Below are 20,581 nucleotides of genomic sequence, written 5' to 3' on the forward strand. Positions count from 1 at the left end.
TCAGAATAGATTATAACTTATAGAATAAGAGGAAAAAATAGGAAATAATGCGTCTGTACTGATATAGTAAATATTTGAGTAAACAAATAAGGGAAAAGGGACAGCCTTCTTACAGAAAAAATTCCAACTGTTGAACGTTTGAAGGCGTGAAGGAAATAGAAAACCACTTCTTGACAGACACCCACGGTCTTGATTGTTTTAAGCAAGACTCATCAGCGGAAACAAACATTTGCGGGTGAAAATAAGATGAGAAACAGGATGTTTACATCATCACAAAGTAGTTCCCCATGAGATGCCTGTTAACTCAAAGGGGAAAAGAATAACTTTACAGTTGAAAAACCTGCAGACCCCAGCTGACTCGGGTGATCAGAATCAACAGGTAACAGCTTATTGGCCTCGTGTGCTGCCTGATATGACATACTGAGAAGGGCACAGCATCACTTCTGCGGTGTTCTTGTCAAAATGCGCAACCTGGGGCTTCCCTGGTGGCTCAGTGGTAAAGAATTTAGCCTGCTAATGCAGAAGACATGGCTTTGATCCCTGGTCTGGGAAGATCCCACGTGCCTCGCAGCAACTGAGCCCATGTGCCCACAACTGCTGAGCCTGAATGCTGCAACTCTTGAAGACTGTGAGCTCTAGGGCAAACAAGAGAAGCCACTGCAATGAGAAGCCCGCACATTGTAACTAGAGAGTAGACCCCGTTCGCCGCAATGAGAGAAAAGCCCGTGCAGCAAAAAGATCCAGCGCAACCAAAAATTAAAAATAAATAAATTTGAAAAAAAAAGCACAACGTGAGGACACAGCAGAGCAGCTCCCATGGAGGCACATTCTCCAAACAGCTGGCTAGCACTCCTCAAGAGCATGGAGGCCACGACCGAGTAAGATGAAGGTGCTGTCCCAGCTGGAGGGGCTAAGGAAGCATGACAACTGAGTGCGATGGGGGATCCTGGATTGGCTCCTGGACCAGATGGGGAACTTGATGAAATCTGAATGAGGTTTGTAGCTAATGCTAATTTCCTGGTTTGGATGACTGTATCGTAGATTTGTACAGTGTTAACATGTGTGGAAACCAGGTGAAGGGTATTTGGGAATTCTTTGTACTGTTTTGGCAATGTTTATAGAAGTCTGAAGTTATTCTGAAAAAGTAAAACAGAAACATTTTCCTCCTTTGGCCGACTTCCCCAGTCACTCCTAGCTGTGCGTAGCCAGCTGCTGAACGTGGTGTATACGTATGATTTATTTATGTGTCTGCCTCCTTCAAGCCCTGAGTTCTAGGAGGGGGTCTATGTCTCATTAATCTTTGCTTGGGCCTCATCTTATAAATCTTATTTGGGTGGGAGCTGACTGGCTATTTCTCATCAGGAAACTCCCTCCTCTATCCACTCCCACCTGTAAAAAGCACCACGGTCCTTTCAGCTGCTTGGACGCCAAAGTCCCGGGGTCGTCTTCCATACCTCCCTTTTTCTCTCGCCCCAGGACTAGCAAGTCCTGTTGGAATTCTCCAAAGTTCATCATGAACCAGAGCACTTCTCCCCTCTCCTCTGCCAGTGCTCTCAGCCAGGGGTTCTCATTTCTCCTCTGAATGTGAACCTCATTCTCCTAACTGGTCTCCCCTTACCCGATCCTCAAGCTTGTTTTCCACAGAGTAGCCAGAGGCATCTTTTAAAGGGAAAAGTTGGGCCTCACGTCACTCCATCGTGTGGTTTCCCATTGCAGTTGGTGTAAAACCCCAATTTCCAGCATGTTCCATGAAAGTTCTATCCTCTCTGCCCTCACTCGCCCTGCTGCAGCCACTTAGGCCTTTCCATAGATATGCTGAGTTAGTTCCCACGTCTGGGGTGTGGATCTTCTGCCGCTTTTCCTTCTCAACATTCAGGCTTCAGCCCAGTTATCACCTCCTCAGATAGACCTAGCCCAATCTATTAGCTAAATTAATCCTCTTTGCATGTTAAGCTTATGGAAAGTGAAGTGTTAGTCACTCAGTCCTGTCCAACTCTTTGAGACCTCATGGACTGTAGCCCACCAGGCTCCTCGGTCCATGGGATTCTCCAGGCAAGAATACTGGGGTGGCTTGCCATTTTCCTCCTCCAGGGAATCTTCCTGACCTGGGGTGCGTCTCCCATTTCCTTATCTTGTTTTATTGCAGGCAGTAATTATTGCACTCCTTACCATCCGAGCCACCAGGGAAGCCCATTAGTTTGTTCAGTTCAGTCAGTTCAGTTGCTCAGTTGTGTCCGACTCTTTGCAATCCCATGAATTGCAGCACGCCAGGCCTCCCTCTCCATCACCAACTCCCAGAGTCTACCCAAACCCTTGTCCATCGAGTCGGTGATGCCATCCAACCATCTTATCCTCTGTCATCCCCTTCTCCTCCTGCCCCCAATCCTTCCCAGCATTAGGGTCTTTTCCAGTGAGTCAAGTCTTCGCATGAGGTGGCCAAAGTATTGGAGTTTCAGCTTCAACATCAGTCCTTCCAATGAACACCCAGGACTGATCTTCTTTAGGATGGACTGGTTGGATCTCCTTGCAGTCCAAGGGACTCTCAAGAGTCTTCTCCAACACCACAGTTCAAAAGCATCAATTCTTCAGCGCTCATCTTTCTTCACCGTCCAACTCTCACATCCATACATGACTACTGGAAAAACCATAGCCTTGACTAGACGGACCTTTGTAGGCAAAGTAATGTCTCTGCTTTTAAATACACTATCTAGGTTGGTCATAACTTTCCTTCCAAGGAGTAAGCGTCTTTTAATTTCATGGCTGCAATCACCATCTGCAGTGATTTTGGAGCCCCAAAAAATAAAGTCAGCCACTGTTTCCACTGTTTCCGCATCTATTTGCCATGAAGTGATGGGACCAGATGCCATGATCTTAGTTTTCTGAATGTTAAGCTTTAAGCCAACTTTTTCACTCTCCTCTTTCACTTTCATCAAGAGGCTCTTTAGTTTTTCTTCACTTTCTGCCATAAGGGTAGTGTCATCCACATATCTGAGGTTATTGATATTTCTCCCGGCAATCTTGATTCCAGCTTGTGTTTCTTCCAGCCCAGGGTTTCTCATGATGTACTCTGCATATAAATTAAATAAGCAGGGGGACAATATACAGCCTTGACGTACTCCTTTTCCTATTTGGAACCAGTCTGTTGTTCCATGTCCAGTTCTAACTGTTGCTTCCAAAGCACCACAGATCAGCGGCTTAAACAGCAGAGATTTACTGTCTCCTATTCTGGAGGCTAGAAGTGTCTAAGATCAAGGTGCCGGCAGGGTCGGTTCCTTCTGAGGGCTCTGGGGAGAACTTGCTCCATGCTCTCTCCTAGCTTCCAGAGGATGGGGCCATCTTTGGTGTTCTTGACTTCGGTGTTCTTGACTCTGAGCTCTCTTCCTCTTCACGTGGCATGCTCCCGGTGTGCCTGTCTCCACATTTTCTCTTTTATAAGAATACCAGTCATACTGGATTAGAGCCCATCCTAATGATCTCTTTTTAACTCAATTACCTCCATAAAGACTCTACCTCCAAATAAGGTCATACTCTGGGGCTTAGGACTTCAATAGCTTTTGGGGGAACACAGCTCAATCGGTAACCATTGCATTGCCTCGTTTTATTTTGGTTAGCCCCTTTATAACCATCTTAGTTATCTCACTTGTTTGTGGTCATCGTCCGTGCCCCTCCAGTACAACATAAGCTGTGTGAGGGCGAGGATCTACCCCAGCTCCAGTGTTTGGTCCTTGCAGAGGGACACTAGCCCCTATGTCCACAGCATGTCACCCTGTCAAGCAGTTTCCCGTTGCAGCTAGTATAAAACCCCAGTTTCCAGCATGTTCCATGAAGGTTCTGGATCCATCCCTTGGCTTGTCCTAGATAAGAGGAACAGACTTACCCTCATTCCTTTTCATAAGCAACTGATGTGCTTGCTACACGTTCATCACTTAGCTCAAAGTCCAGTCAAAGGTCTGCAGCATCAATACCTAGATCCAGCCATGAATCTCAAAGCCCCAGAAGTGCTCTCCCCACACCCAGGTTTCCTGCCCTCCAGACAGTGCAGCTTAGCTTGAGGGCTGTGGAACTAGATGGCTTGGCTCCACCACTTAAGCTGAGACCTGGGTGGTATATCACTTACCCACACTTTACCTCAGTTTCTCCAACTGTAAAAAGGAGACAATTTTTTTTTTTTTTTTTTTGACTGGAGACAATTTTACGAGTACCTCCCTAGTAAGTTGTATAAAATGAGATCCATACATGACGAACAGAATGTTTGACCATTAGGAAGTGCTTTATGCTAATCCAGGTCTCATCTTTTAGACTGGTCTGAGGTCTTAGGAAGTCCTTGGTGGACAAATGGACCAGAGCCCAGGAGGCCTCTGCGGTCAACTGGGCACACAGAGGCTCCAGGTTACTGCTCAGTCTCCCCCTTCAGAATCCTCATCAGCCCCCAAGATAGCAAGCCAGACCTGGGGAGACTTTGACCATAAGATGCCAGGTGGGCCTTGGAGTTTCACTGGTAACTTCTGGCTGATTGAGGAGAAGAAAAAGGAGGATCTGACTCCTCAGAGTCTTTCTGAGCACCCCACGTGAGGTATGCAGATTCCAGATGACTCAACAGGGTCAGTTTCCTTGGAATCAGCCACTCGGGCTGGAAACTGATCGTGTGGCAACAGCCCCACTCAGCCACCCCCAGAAAAGCTGACCCACCACTCAACTGACTTCCTGATTTGGCCACTATATATAGCCATATGGGCAGACCTTTCTATATGTGTGCACTTAGAAACCAGCGGGCCTAAAAATACCCCTGCCCCATAGCTCATTTCTTTGTTTTCTGTAGGTTCCTTGTTCTAATTTTACAGCTCAGGAGACTGGAAATTGCTGTCAGAATGGAGTGTCCTCCATGGGTGGTGGGAGGGCCAGAGGACAGGCTCTGTTTGAGAGCTGAGGGCATCCATTCCCAGTCCAGCTCTAAAGCCAGTGTGCTGTGATGTTCGGAATATCCGCCTCCTTGCTAGAGCTCAGTGTCCTTCAACTGAAGGAAGACCTGAACTTGACGGTCTAAGTTGTTTTCTTGCTCTTCCTTTCATTGGCTAAGTGCAAAAGCTAACACAGACACACCAGAACAATTGATTCCTGTTTATTCACTCAGTTGACAAGTATTTGTTGAGCACTTAACTGTGTGTCTGATAAAAATCTCTAACCTTAGGGACTTGAATTCCCATTCGTGCTCAGTCTCCTCTGACTTTTTGAGATCCCCCGGACTATAGTCCTCCAGGCTCCTCTCTCCATGGAGTTTTCCAGGCAAGAATACTGGAGTGCATTGCCATTTCCTTCTCCAGGGGATCTTCCTGACCCAGGGATAAAACCCGTGTCTCCTGTATCTCCTGCATTGCAGGCTGATTCTTTAATACTGATTACCCAGTAGGGGTGACAAATAGTAAACCACATAAATAAAGATTATAGAGCTTCCCCGGTGGTCCAGTGGTTAAGACTCCGCCTTCCAATGCAGGAGGTAAGAGTTCGATCCCTGGTCGGGGAGCTAAGACCCCACATACCTTGGGACCAAAAATAGAGACCAGAAATAACATTGTAACAAATTCAATAAAGACTCTTATTAAAAAATAAAGATATAAAAATATTTAAAAATTAATAAAAATAAAATAAATAAATATTATAGTATGTTTGGTGATAGGTATCATGCAGAAAAAGAAAGTAAACACAGGACAGAAATTGGAGGAGGGTGGTACAAGGAGGCTGGGGAAGACCTCACTGAAAAGGAGGTTTTTGTACAAAGACAGGAATGAGGCTGTGCCCAGGAAGAGAGGCAGTGAGCACGTGGAAACTTGGAAAGGTGTCCAGGCAGAGGGGCTGCAAACATCAAGCCCTCAGGTTGGGAGCGTGCCTGGTGAGTTTGAGGCCACTGTGGCTGGAGGGGGGTGAGTGCAGAGGTGAACCTTAGGAGTGCAGGTGGAAAGGTAGTATGGACCATGGCTCCAGATAGGATGGGACCTCGATGAAGGGCACTTCCCTGACCTCTATTTTCATGGGATAGTCTACCTCCTGGGATGTTCTCAACAGACTACAGGGTACAAGAGTGGAGGCAGAGAGACCATCGAGGAGACTACTGCAAACCAGGCAAGGGCTGACGGGGGCTTGGAGCAGGGTGAGGGAGACATGGGGAGAAGCAGTCCGACTCTGCACGTGTGTGGAAGGGTTTGCTGATGGAGTGGGTGCGAGTATGAGAGAGACAGAAGTCAGGAGTGACTCCAAGGGTTTTAGCTTGAACAATGATGGATTCATCATGAATCCATGAATTCATTCATGAATTCAAGTGAAGAAGACTATAGGAGGAGAAAAGATGAAGAACTTATTAGTTTTGGACCCGTGAGGAGAGAGATGCCCATTAGACAGCCCAGTAGAGGAGCTGAGTGGGCAATTGAGTATGAGTCTGGAGGTTGATTTATTGTTGTCACTCAGTCACGTCCGACTCTTTTGAGAGCCCATGGACTATAGCCAGCCAGGATCCTCTGTCCATGGGATTCTCCAGGCAAAGAATACTGGAGTGGATTGCCATGTCCTTCTCCAGGAGATCTTCCGGACCCAGGGATGGAGCTGCATCTCCTGCTTGGCAAGCGGATTCTTTACCACTGAGCCACCTGGGAAGCCCACCACTCTGGTACCTGTGCTTATAAGATGCAGAATGGAGCTGCGCTCGGATCGCAGCAGGAAACCCTATCCCAGCTCTTGTCCAGGATGCACGTGGAATCCAGGCTCCTACCTGAGCTGCCACTGGCATGGGGTCTTCTGCAGGTGGCCTGAGGCAGCTGGTCCCAGTGCAGGGTGGGGCTGGGGAGGCTGTCAGCCCTGCCCCAGCAAGCCTTCTGCAGGCCCCGCCCAGGGAAGGAGGAGGCCCAGAGGTCCTCACTGGGCTGGAGAGGTGGTGGCTGGCTTTCTTCTCCCACTGGTTTTCCTTCTGTGGGCAAAGAGAAGCTTAACTTTCCTCTGTCATAAATGCTAACAGGGGAATAAGTGCTTGAAATACTAATGACACACATGATTTTGAGAAAGGGGAGCGTGGTCCCTAGTTGACATCTCTGTCATCCTCCAGTTATCTCTTGGGAACTTGAAAAACATTTCTTTCTTGGCTGCCCAGAGGTAATGGCCAAGTCTGCATTTTTCCTGGGATCTCTAGGATCTAACAGAACCAGCTCTGGAAGCAGCTAAGGTGTGGGGATCCCTGGCCTTGAGGACAAGCATCCTAGACAGACTCTGACCTTCACACACTCCCAGCCAGCCCACAGGTCCTTTTTCAGTGAGCCTGCACATAGCCCAGTGCGGGAGCTCTTGTTTTACTACTGCTAGGCACTTCCACTGCACACTACTTTGCTTAGCATTTTATATATATTAACATGGGCTTTCCAGGTGGCTCAGTGGTAAAGAATATGCCTGCCTACGCAGGCGACATAAGACATATCAATCCCTGGATCGGGAATATCCCCTGGAAGAGGAAATGGCAACCCGCTCCAGTATTCTTGCCTTGAAAATCCCATGGACAGAGGAGCCTGGGGTCACTGAATGGTGGGATTTGAAGTGATTTTCATTTCTTCTTGCTTATCTATATGTTTCAAATTTAGTAAAAAGATCATACATTCCCTTTGTAGTATTAATTAATAATGATGATAATAAAGAATGAGGTGATGAATTCCTGAAAGCCCCTGGCCTGCCAGGGTCCTGGGCTCAGAGCCCCCAGTCCCTATAGTCTATGGGGTCGCACAGATTTGGATGCAACTGAGTACGTGTGCGCGTGCGCACACACACACACACATTAAAGCAATTAGGAAGAGGAAAGAACTTGAAAGAAGGCATGGAGACAAAATTCCAAGGAAATGGAAACCAAAGGTCATGTACGGGAGACAGAAAATCTTGCTGTTTGACTGGAGAAACTCAGCTTGGATGACAAGCAACCCTATCTCATGAGGCCTCTCTGGGGATTCAGTGAGTTCTAGCATAGACAGCACCTGGCACACGTTGCAGCTTACTGAAGTTTTAGGTGTTTTCTACCGCCCCCACCCCCGCCCCGACATCGGCACTTCTCCCAAATGGAGGTCTCTGAATTCTTGGAACAGTGACTGGCAGAGGACCGGCACTTTTCCACTGTTACCCAGTCTCTCTGGCTGAAGGCCCTCGGTCCTCAGTTTTAGGAGCCATGGAATTTCCCTCCTCATGTACCCACTCCCTTTCAGGGATTCATCACCTCGTTCTTCATTATCATCATTATTAATTAAAACTACAAAGGGAATGTATGATCTTTTTTTTTTTTTACCAAAGTTGAAACATATAGATAAGCAAGAAGAAATGAAAATCACTTCAAATCCCACCATTCAGAGAGAACTCTGGTTACCATGTTAGGGTACCTGTCTCTCTCTGGAATTCGCCCCATTCATATGCTTGTTTAAATAAGTGTGTGTATATATTTGGGCCAAGGAGTCAGCATCCTCATCCCCAAGCCCTCTTTGGAGGCCCCCTTATTTGGGCAGGGCCCCGATCACTGTGGAGGTTCTGAGCCCGGGACCCTGGCAGGCCAGGGGCTGGACTTTCTGCTTGATGCAATGTGCTCCCCTCCCCCAGCCGAGCCTGGAGCTGCCTTCTCCCTGCCCTGCACCAATGCCCCATCCCGGAGCTGCTTTGTGACCCCTCCTACAGCTTGTGTGGGACGATTGCATCAGAAGGAAAACCTGCAAGCAGGCCCCTGGAAATGAATTGGGCCTTTATGTGAAAAGCCACTCTCTGCTGCGTGTCCAGCGCCTCCTAAGTCACTCTGCAAGGTAGACTAGGACATCGCTAATGACCAAGATAGGGAGGGGGTGGGGGGGTGGGAGCGGCTTTACAACGGCTGGAGAACTTACTGGCAAATGCAAGGGTGGTATTGTTCAGGCTTTCTCAATTCCTCCCACATCTGGGGCAGCGGAGTTTGCTTTCACTCTACCATAGAATTTCTCAGCAGTCTTAAAAATCATACTGGCTGTGATTTATTGAGCATATGTTCTGTGCCAGGCCCTTTACAGAAAGTATGTTTAACCCTTACCTCAATTTTACAAGATAGATAGGGAACAGGAAAGCCAGTGGCTCGAACCAGGCCCTGCCACCAGTAATAAACAGAGATCTGAACCTGGGTAATCGGACTCTAGAGCCCATGCTGTTTAGTTTTGCATAAAAAGTAATTTTTATTAAAGTGACCTATTCCCATAGTTAAATCAAATAGGGCTAAAAGGGATAGTGAAATCCAGGGGCCCATAGCTCACCCCTCTCTATTGCTCTGCCCTGCTCTCCAGCTCAGTGCACAGCGCCTTCATGCTCAGGCATGTCTGACTCTTTGTGACCCCATAGACTGTAGGCTTCTCTGTCCGTGAAATTCTCCAGGCAAGAATACTAGAGTGGGTAGCCATTTCCTTCTCCAGGGGATCGTCCCGACCCAGGGATCGAACCTGCGTCTCTGGCATCTCCTGCATTGGCAAGTAGATTGTTTATCACTGAGCCACCTGGGAAGCACTGCGCCCCGCCCCAACTCAGTAGCTGCTTTTTTTCCTTCTCTTTACTCTAGATTAAAATGTTCACCTAAATGCCTTTTTTATAACACATTTTCATTTTTCAAGAATAAATATTCTAGGACTTCTCTGGTGGTCCAGTGGCTAAGACTCCATGCTCCTAATGCAGGGGGCCCAGTTTCCTTTCCTGGTCAGCGAACTAGGTCCCACGTGCTGCAACTAAGATCCAAGCAGCCAAATAAGTAAATAAAATATTTTTTAAAGAAAGGATAAAAAATCCCCCATTTCTCAGTTTCTTCTACTTATTCCAACTTCCCCCGGTTCCTTCAGTGGCTCTATCAGGCCCTAGCAGTAATTTGCCTGCTGCTCAACAGTGCTGTATAGCCAGTCCTTGCCCTGTGTCCCTCACTCTGGAAACTTCCTTTCCCTGTGCAGTTTCCACGGCTCAGCCTGAGCTGGCTCCTTGCTCTTGGTGCTGCGACTTCTCTCTGTCTTTTCCTTTGCTGGAGCCTTGGGCTTCGCTGGTGGCTCAGCAGTAAAGAACCCCCCGGCCAATGCAGGAGACATGGGTTTGATTCCTGGGTTAGCAAGATCCCCTGGAGAAGGAAATGGCAGCCCACTCCAGTATTCTTGCCTGGAGAAGTCCATGGACAGAGGAGCCTGGTGGGCTACAGTCCATGGAGTCGGGAAGAGTCAGCCACAACTGAGCACGCGTTCATGCCTGTTCCTGGGTGCCACGGCTCCCTCTTTCATCATGAGCCCAGGTTTTGAGAGCTGCTTGTCTAAAAACATCTTTATTTTCCTCACATTTGATTGATCATTCAGGTGATTATAGAATTCTGGGTGGAAAATCATTTTCCTTCAGAGTTGTAAAGGCATTTTTCTTTATGTTCTATTCAGTGTATCTGGAGAGAATTTTGATGCCCTTCTAATTACCACTCCTTTGTCTGTTAGGGGTTTTTCTCTTTCTGGGGTTTTCTTTTCTTTTCATTAAAAAAAATTATTGAGGTATGGTTGCTTTACAATGATGTGTTATATTCTGTACAACAAAGTGCATCAGCTATATGTATACACATATCCCCTCCCTCTTGATCTCAGGGCAATGTTCCAAAAGATTCAAGGCAGAAGCTGCAAGGTCTCCTAAGGCCAAGTTTTAGAAGTCATGTAGAATTCCACCAAATTCTACTGGTCAAAACAAGTCAACCCAGATTCAAGACCTTTTCTCTTGATGAGAAGAGTAGCAAAGTTGTATTGTAAAGGGACATGGATTCAGGAATAAAAAATTGTTGTAGCCATCTTTACAAGAGGAAAAAAATCTATGATCAAGGGAGAGAAAAATAAATGGAGGAGATCAAGCGTCCGTGTTTAACTGGAAGTGATACAAATATCACCCACACCAGCAGGGTCTGTGTCCTGGGCATAAACATAAGATCTTTTCAGAACTTTGCTAACCAAACCTCCATTGTTCTAGGTATATGTGAATATGTACACTGTAATCCCAACCTGCAGAGAGGAGTAGTGCACAATGTCCTCAGTTGTATTCAATTCTTTGTGACTCTGTAGACTGTTGCCTGCCAGGCTCCTCTGTCCATGGGGATTCTGCAGGCAAGAATACTGGATTGGGTTGCTGTTTTCCTCCTTCAGGGGATCTTCCCGACCCAGAGATTGAACCCACATCTCCTGCATTGGCAGGCAGATTGTTTACGACTAGCTCCACCTGGGAGCCCCATAGAGTACAATAACTGCTATCAAAGGGTTTAGAAATGGAGAAACTTGGATCAAATCCCAGTTCCACAGCTTGCAGCCCTGTTACCTCAGGCACATCACTTAGTCTCTCTGAACCTCATCTGTACAGTATGGTTTGTGTAAAATAAATGAATACATGGGAAACCCATCCTTAGCACAATGCTTGACACAAAGCAAGTGTTCAATAGTACCGGTGGGTGTTTTTTTCTGGGAAAATATTACATTTCTAGTAATTCAACCACTGGAGATGGAATTTGAGAAACAGAGCTTAAGTCCAGGCTCTTACAGAAACACCTTCCAGGGCTTTTGCAAGGATTCAATGTATTAAAACAAAGCACCAGAAGAGTGCCTGACGCATCATTTGTAAACCCTTTGATAGCAGTTACTGTGCTCAACCAGTGTTTACGTGCATCCCAGCTTGCTTCGGTGGACGTGTCAAGCATACCTGGGCTCTGTCAGGGCCACTGGGAGGACCATCCCCACCTGTCAGGGACGGGGGCCTTTGTTCCATCAGGTAGGGGCTGGCAGCGGGTTAAAGTCGCTGTGTCTGCTCTCCAGGGTCCGAGCGGTCAGCTCACAGATCTGCCCAGTCTCTTTGGTGGGGGGGGAGATCTTAATCTGGGTGTTGAGGTTGAGCCTCAGGGACTAAGAGCCACCTGATAAGGTACAGAGTACATGGGGTGTGAAAGCCTCTCTGGGGTGAGCGTTCACAGATTAGATCCTCAGAGAGGTCACTCCCCCTCAAAATACGGAACATCTCAGCTCTAGAGGCTCTCCTGTCCTTCCAGTTGATCTCCTCCTCATACGGTTTGGGTTGAGAGATAAACGTGTGTACCATGTTAGCATTACGATTAAAGTAGGAGTCAACAGTACCTGAAAAGGCCTGGTGGGCTGTCCTTTTGCAGAGGGGATGAGCTTTAGGATGAACAACCCCATGGACTCCGCTGTTTGCTGCCCGGTGGTCTGCTTTTGCATCCTGGCCTTTAGCTGTTTGCAAAATCTGGATGACTACGCAAGTGGCCACCCGTGAAGTGAGCTGGTTTTCACTTCATGCTGGGTCCATGCCGGGTCTGCACACCATGGATCCTGGGCCCTGTGTGATGCCCTATCCTAACCTGTGGGTTTGGGTGCATCAGAGAAATTCTCACGCTGCCCCCAGGAGCAGACAGGGGAGGGTCAGCCTTGTCTGGTGACCTCTAGTGACATCTGTCTAGGGAGATCACCTGCTATTCCTCGACGGACGTTTTCTCATCCTGGTCCTTCTAACAGTCGCATGTACAACCAAAAACGTCGACGTTTAAGGGTGGGACTTCCCTCATGAACATGGCTGTGTGTAGTCTTTAAAGGAAAAAAAAAAACCCAATCCCAACAGAACTGAAATCACTAAGCTAAATCTTCCTCTCAAGTTTAATTTTTTAATTACCTTTCTTCTCTTAGAATTCAAAGGCAGAGAAGAGGATTCACCCAAACTGAAATATTCTCTGGCTGATCCAGTTCTAAGAGGGTTATTCAAGGCCCTTGGAAAGGACTCAGGGAGTGAGCCGGACCCTGACTCTCAGCAACACCCTAGGAAATTTGGTGGCAGGCAGAAAGTGAATTCTGGAGCCCTTTGGGGCATGTACAGATTCACCATAGGGCATCAGCTTTGCCCGGCTGAAGGCTGTCTCCCTCTGCCCCTGCTCACAAGCTCACTGGACAGCACTCAGCCTCTGGTTGGGCCCCGGGGAGGCCGCCAGGCCCAGGGCAGCTGGGACCGGGGTGAGTTAGCCTGTGTCTGCAGACAGCCCTTCCCCCGTGCCTCTCACCGCAGGGATTTGGTGACTCACTCTGAATAAGGCACCATAAATTTCTTCCTAAGAACACACTTGTCACTGAACCATTCCAACAATTTGGCAGGACCGGAGATCTGGCTCAGGGCAGTGGGGCCAATAGGTAATCCCCTGTTTATAAAGTGTTTCCCTCTCAGGGCTGGAGAGGGGCAAGGACCCTCCAGTCAATGTCACACATTCCATTTAGAGCTGGAATGCTCACACCCACTTCACAGATGAGGGCTGGAGTGACTCAGGCCCTCAGGCAGCCCTGGGGAGGCTGGTGGAGGTGGAGGCTCCCGCAGGTGGAGGACCACAGTGGAGGGGGGTGAATCTCACCTCTGTCTATTCCAAGCTGGGCAATGACCTTAGGCAGCTTCCTTCATCTCTCTGGCCTCTCTTTTCCTCATCTGTGAAATGGGATACTACTTGACTCAAGAGGCTTTTGTGAAGGTTCGGTGAGGCGGGTTGGGTTCAGAGCTTTAAGAACAGCCAGCAGGCAGTGCGGGCTGCGGCTGTTAGGATTCTGGGCCGACCCGGGCCAGGTGCCACGCGCCTCCCTCAGCCCACCACCACCTCCGCCTGGCTTCCTGCCGTTCTCTCCTTTGGCACTCGGTCCTCTCATTCTTTTCTTTTTAAATTTCTCCCCCCCCATATTTATATTTATTTATTTGACTGTGCCGGCTTTAGTTGCCACTCACGGGTCTTCCATCTTCACTGTGACTTGCGGACTCTTTAGTCGCAGCATGAGGGATCTTGTTCCCTGACCGGGGATCGAGTCCGCGGCCCCCTGTGTGGCGAGTGCAGAGTCTTAGCCTCTGGACCACCAGGGAAGTCCCTCATTCTTTCTTTAGAATGAAGAAAGGTGGCCACTCCTCCCTTAATACTCTCAACTGGTATTCGAGGGAGGTCTTCTCATCCCCCGTTAACAGAGGTTGGAAGCTGAGGCTGGGCGAGTTCAGGTGACTTCCCCAAGCCCACCACTAGGGGCGCGGCAGAGCGGGCAACACACGGCCCAGCAGCTCTTGGGGGAGGGAGGCCCAGGACCCGAGAGCAGCTGCCAGCAGGGACGCTCGGACACGGCCGAGTATTTCTGTCACTGCATTCTTCCCAGGCAGCTCACTCTTCGGACTCTGGACAGTCGCCAAGGAGGTGTGCGAGACAAGGCAGAAGGAAGACTTCCTGTGGCGGCGGCAGGGGGGCAACGGAGCTGCAGTTTACCGAGCCCTTGCCCTGTGCCCTCCGCGCTGACAGGGTGCATCTTTGATGCGCGCCCGCTCCTGTGAGCCAGGCCTGGTGCAGTCCCTGCTTCACAGCCTGCACCTGGGTGTCCTGCTGTGCTGCATCTCTCCACCCGGGGCCTCCCATCAGTGTGGCACAAAGTTCGACCAGAGCAGTCAATTTTGGAAACCACATCCCGGCTAAAGACCTCAACCCACCACCAGGGGCAGGAATGGTGGGCCCTGTGTTCCTTCAGGAGTCCCCAGGCCTCTCACTAAGCATCCCTGAGTGTGTGTGTGTGTGTGTATGGATGTGTGCATGTGTGTGTATGGATGTGTGCATGTGGATGTATGGATGTGTGTGTGTATGTGCATGAGTGTGTATGGATGTGTGTGCATGAGTGTGTAGTGTATGGATGTGTGAGTGTGTATATGTGTGGATGGATGGATGTGTGAGTGTGAGTGAGGGGCAACTCCTGCTGTTTCCATGCCCCCCGGGGGGCAGCAGGGGACAGAGGTGGCATTGGCTAGGCAGCCTCCTCAGGATGGCTCCCTTGAAGCTGGACTGTGGTGGAGTGTCTGCGGTGGAGCTGGACTTGATTAAAGAGCGAGGCACCCTTGGAGCCCCGGGGTCCCCTGCCTCTTTCTGCAGTAAACTGCTTGGGCCACCCCAAGAGGACAGGAGCAAGCCCCCCAAGAGTGGAGCCCTGCCTCCTTCACCTCTGCATCTCCATCACCCGGAACAGTGCCCGGCCCTCAACAGGCCTTTGCTGACTGACCGGTGACGGTCTGATGGACGAAAACCAGCCTTCCCCAGCGATAAACAGGAGCCAGTGTGGCAGGAACTTGCTGGGCCACTGAAGGCTGACGGGGTTCACAGGGCTCCCTGGGTGGCCACCGTGTGGAGAGCTGAGGCGGGCTGGACTGAAGGAGCATGAGAGGGACTCCAGAAAGCACGGTTTCAAACTGGCTGAGGCTGCTGTTAACGGGAGTGGCGGTCTGGGAGTCGAGGGCTGCCTGGCCACACACTGGGCCTGTGTCATGAGACATCAGGCCGCTAAAGGGCTCCTGTCCCCAGCACTGCCTCCTCTGTCTCTGACCCAGGAGAAGGGGCTGTGGGGTCCCGGAGCCCTCCGGACTGGGAGTTACAAGATCTGGGTTTGGAATCTCTCTGCGAGCCACTCCCGGTGACCCCGGGCCTGTCCCTCCGTCTGTCTATCGCAGCTCCCCAGGACAGTGGTGGATCCGAGAGGCTTGAATCTGAGAAGGCCCTGGACCCTGCTCTGCCCCCGACCGTCACAGCTGAAGGCGGTAACTCCGCCAAGGCGCCACGTCCCTCGGTGCCTCCTCTAGCCTGAACTGTCCACATCCCAGCCCAGAGCACCGAGCCTCTCCAGTCCTGGTACCTGCTCCTCCACATCCTGCACCTCAACCTGGCCCATCCTCCGGTCCTAGAAGCCCCGCCTCCCCGTGGAGCAGTCCAGACACAGAAAAGGAAATCATTAGCATAATCACCAGTTCAATTGTCTCTCCTCACTTCTCTGTGAAAATCATTTGCTGGTGCCCGGAGGTAGGGCTTCTCCCGAAGCCAACAGGCCCAGCAGTGGTGAGGTTTCGGGAATTGTGGAATCCCGAGCTAATTAGGTGGAAGTGATGCTCTGGGGGGAACCAGGCTCTCGTTCCTGCTGCTCTGAACACCGCACATCAAACGCAAAAGCGGCCCCTGGAAATCACGAGGAAGGCATGGAGGAATGTGAACGACAAAGATGATTAGAGGGCTGGGAAATGAGATGGATGTGGGATGAAAGGTTAAGGCAATTGAAGTATTTAGCCTGAAGGGAAGAGGAATGAAGGGCAGGCCGCTTAATCATTCCCTCCTCTGTTGTAGAAACACGATTCCCCCTTGATTCTGTTCCTCCTCCAAGCCGGTGTTCTCTTGTGCTCACTCTGAATCTCATCCATCTCTGTGCTCTGTTCACTTGTCCATTCGTTTCGCCGTCTATGAAGCATCGACTCTGTATCAGGCACTTTGCTAGGTTCTGGAGATGAAAACACAGAGTCTCTGCCTTAAAGGTCAAGTGGGAGAAGTGGGCCCATAACCCCAAATTACTGACACTATAGGACTGGTTGGGCTAGAGGGCTTCAGGTCCTGTCTAGGAGGGAAGGCCTAAGCGTCAGGTGCAAAGGGAGCTCGTGAGCAAAGTGGGTTCTCAGTCCTGTCTGGACATCAGGGAAGGCTTCCTGCAGGGAGTGACCCCCAAGTACAGTCTTCACCATCTGAGCCACCAGGGAAGCCCCTCCAAGTGCACCGTGAAGAAGGACACAGTGAGCCAGGCACTGTAACTGGGAAGGGTTCATTTTCAATTTACACTGGATCTGCTTCTGTGCCTCTCACCCTTTTTTGTTTTTATAAACATACCTAATGGCCTGCCTCAGGGAGATAACCTGAGCTGCCCACCTGTGAAGGACTGTAAGGAGGGGAAACTGATACATCCCCCTGTCTGAGGCTCGCCCTTCTAAGGGACATTTGCAAGGACTGAATAGTCTTTGAACTTGATTTCCTCACCTCCCCACTCTCCCACCCCATCTCGGATCCATGAAAAAAACCTGGAAACCTAACAAGATGGTTATTTTGAGGCACTAGCCTGCCATCTTCTCCATTCGCCAGCTCCTGAGTTAAGTCCCTTCCTGATCCCAGCATCTCGGATTCACTGATTTGTCTTGTGGCAAGCAGAGCGAGCTTGGACTTGGTAACAGCGAGGCCAGCAGGGAGAGCATTCCAGACAGTTGGAGTAGCCTAAGCAAAGGCCCAGGACATTCAATGCAGAGTGGATATAGGCTGGTGCAAACTGTTGGGCTTGGCTGAAGTAAAAGGTAGAGACCGCAGTGGTGTGGAGTATGGCCAGAGGGACCCAGATCCCAAGGCTTTGTGCTAGAATTGATACTTTTGAACTGTGGTGTTGGAGAAAATTCTTGAGAGTCCCTTGGACTGCAAAGAGATCAAACCAGTCAATCCTAAAGGAAATCAGTCCTGAATATTCATTGGAAGGACTGATGCTGAAGCTGAAACTCCTATACTTTATCCACCTGATGCGAAGAACCGACTCATTGGAAAAGAAGCTGGGAAAGATTAAAGGCAGGAGGAGAAGGGGATGACAGAGGATGAGATAGTTGGATGGCATCACCAACTCGATGGACATGAGTTTGAGCAAGCTCTGGGAGTTGGTGATGGATAGGGAAGCCTGGTGTGCTGCAGTCCATGGGGTCGCAAAGAGTTGGGCGTGACTGAGTGACTGAATGGAACTGAGAAGAGTGCAGGCACATAATATGTGTTCCATTAGAAAGTGTTGAAGCAACAAATGCTGAAACCTCCCCCCCACCCCAAATACAACACTTTCTGGGACAGACCCAAGTGCCTGGGTGTTAGGCCAAATTCTGCCACACATGGTCCTTCTCCTCTGCACCAACTAACAGGAGAGATTCCCCTGGGAGCAGCCCTCTTAAACCATGCAGCATTTGTTCATGTCTAGATAGTGCCAGAGCTGCTTTAGGAAAAGACACAGCAACCTGACCCACACACCCCAAATCTTCCCTGAAAAATCTGGGATGATGGACTAACCACTAGCTGAGGGAGGAGGGAGTGGGGATGATGCAAAAGGCCAAGCAGGCTGGCAGCCAAATGAACTACAGCCAGTTGACAGGATGGTGGCATGAACAAAGGCCCTCGCTGCCTCCCAGAACCGTTGCCAAGCATTGTGACACTTGGGCTAATCGCATCTGAGTGTGCTGTTGCAGATGAGGGCCCACAGGCTGGCAAGGTTTCAGTCACTGCCCACTTGCCCGAGGAAGCCCATTCATCACGGCGCGAGGCCAACAGGGAGCTGCCAAATTCCATGGGGCAAGGGGACCAAAGAGGGGAGCGCAAGTGCCTACTGGTCCCCTTGGAAACAAATGCAAGAACATAAAAACCCGTGGGTAGAAACAGGTACCCAGGTCTAGCCGGGGTTGCCAAGGAGTTCTGTGTCAATGCAGGGGAGGAGGGTCTGTGTACTTGCAAGACTGCAGCCCAGAGGGACTTCGTTAAGCTTGGGCTCATGGCCTGGGCTGTGGGCAGCAAGGATGTTAGAAACCTGGGTTCAAATCCCAGCTAACCCTTCAGGCTGGTGGTTCCAGGCTGCAGAGGAACAGTTTTTCTGAGCTTTGTGGCCTTAGGCGAGTCATCCATAAAATGCGTGTGTGGGTGAAGGAAGGTTTACCTGTTCTGCTAGCCTAACAGGTTTACTGGGAGGATAAAAGAGTAGAAGGGCCTTGGGAACCACAAAGCCTGGAGTGCATCTAGGCCTGGGGGGATGCCACTGGGCCCTCTCAGGGACAGGGGGTGCATAGGGAACCAAGGCAGCGGGGGTGACCTTTGGGTACCTGTGGAAACCAACTGGCGCTCCTGGCATACCCCTCACCTGCAGGAGATGCCTTCTCACACCTTGAGGTGATTCTTGGAATCGCTTTTAAAGTCTCTTAATGGACAACCCCATGGAGTAGATGCACAATTCATCTGGGCTATTATGAACAATTCCTTTAGACAGATACATTTATGGTTGGTTCACAGTCACTTGGCACTCTCCCTTTGGTAAAGTTCATACAAACTTAATCCTTAAATAACATCAAAATATAGACATTACTATACTCATGTTACAAGATGTAATTTTAGAGACTCAGAGAGGTTGGGTGAGTTTCTCCAAGTCACACAGCCAGTTTGTAGCAGAGACAGGCTTTGAATCAAGGCCTCTGATTACTGGGCTTCCCAGGGGGCACTAGTGGTAAAGAACCTGCCTGCTAATGCAGGAAATGTAAGAGAGGCAGGTTTGATCCCTGGGTTGGGAAGATCCTCTGGAAGATGGCACGGCAACCCACTCCAGGATTCTTGCCTGGAGAATCCCAAGGGCAGAGGAGCCTGGTGGACTCCATAGAGTCACAGAGTTGGACACGACTGAAGTAACTTAGCACAGATGGACTCTGTTAACTGGTGAGATTCTTGCCGGTTGTGTAGACATGATTGTCTCTCCTACCAGAGTCCCCTTCTCCCTTTCTCTTTTAAGATCTTGGGTTCAGGGCCCGCTTTCATTGTTTGCATTTTGTAACCACCTTCCCTGACAAATCTAAGCAGAGCTCTCTGAAGAGGACAGCCAGCAATAGGTCATTCTCCCTGGAAAGAGCTGAGCCTGGGCAGGAGCTGAGCCTGGGCAGCTTCCTCAGTGGGTGCCATTCCCTGGGCTCTGAGCATGATGGGGCAGCTCCCATGGCACACAGCATGCCTGCCTGAGGACCTGCAGTCCTGAGAGAGGTAGACATGACTATCCCAACATCTATGGGGGTCTGAGAAGGTAGTTGCAACAGATCTCCTAGACAGGAGATGAAGGACACACTCTCTTCTTAAAATCATACAGTTCACGTTCTTGTGGAGAGCTTGTGTCTGGATTGTGACTGCTGAGAATGAAACAGAAGGGCGAGAACTTTCATTTGTAGTAAAGTTAAAAGTGCTCTCTGAGTTTTAAATGGCACTTCACATATTACCAATCAAGTTCACATTCATGACCCCCTTTAATCCTTACAGTAGCCCTGTGAGAGCAGTTGTAATCCTGTGATGTATTATCATTACCATTTTAAAGATGGGGAAACTGAGGTTTAGAAAATGTGTAGGTGACTTGTCCAACATCATAAGGCTGATCCATGGTAGAAATGAAACAAAGACTGGCTTCTTCTATCTACAAGTTCAGGGGGCTTCACAGATGACATTTTTTACTTTCTACGGGTGAGAAGTTAATTAACAGTAAATTCAAAGGTTGATTAGAACTAGAGACTTCTAATGGGAATCCCCTTACATTCCTGGTAGCATCATAACTTACCTCTTCTCCGAGAATCATAAACCCAAGCTAATAGCATCTAATTTGTTCTCAGCACAAGACTGTAAGCTGATACCATAGCAGATGATGAATGAAGATGGAAGAGATATATTAAGAGACTCACTGGGGATGATTTGAGGTTAGGGATACGGGCACTGCCTTTCCAGGCCTCGAACGTTGCTTCAACATGCATTCATGGAGCAGCCCCAGGTGTCTTGCCCAGATGCCCAGAGAAATTTCAAAGTAAGTGTAAATCATAATCCCTGTCTTCCAGGACTTTACAATTTGGTAGGAAGCTGAGATCTATTATGGAATCTTTGAATGGCAATGTACAAAAACAGGATGGAAATCAGTCCCTGTCTGTTCAGTTTATAATCCCA

General features: G+C 49.4%; 1 protein-coding gene across 4 annotated transcripts in view; it reads left to right on the forward strand.

Annotated features, from left to right (window-relative positions):
• Positions 1–269: 269 nt before the first annotated feature.
• Positions 270–20,581, forward strand: part of LOC145506083 (uncharacterized) — an 81,662-nt gene continuing 61,350 nt past the window's right edge. The window contains exons 1-2 of one of the 4 annotated variants that reach the window (XR_014053527.1): positions 18,217–19,324; positions 20,257–20,444. Coding sequence is in view for 2 of the 4 variants with exons in the window: in XM_081489796.1 (XP_081345922.1) it covers positions 991–995 (5 nt within the window). In the remaining 2 variants the exon portion in view is untranslated. Of the gene's footprint in view, positions 996–18,216; positions 19,325–20,256; positions 20,445–20,581 lie in introns of those variants that run through there. The other 3 variants (XR_014053528.1, XM_081489796.1, XM_081489795.1) reach the window with 3 other exon arrangements.

This window comes from Giraffa tippelskirchi, chromosome 5 (genome assembly GCF_054371585.1).
Source record: "Giraffa tippelskirchi isolate mGirTip1 chromosome 5, T2T-mGirTip1v1.2.pri, whole genome shotgun sequence".
Lineage (NCBI taxonomy): Eukaryota > Metazoa > Chordata > Mammalia > Artiodactyla > Giraffidae > Giraffa > Giraffa tippelskirchi.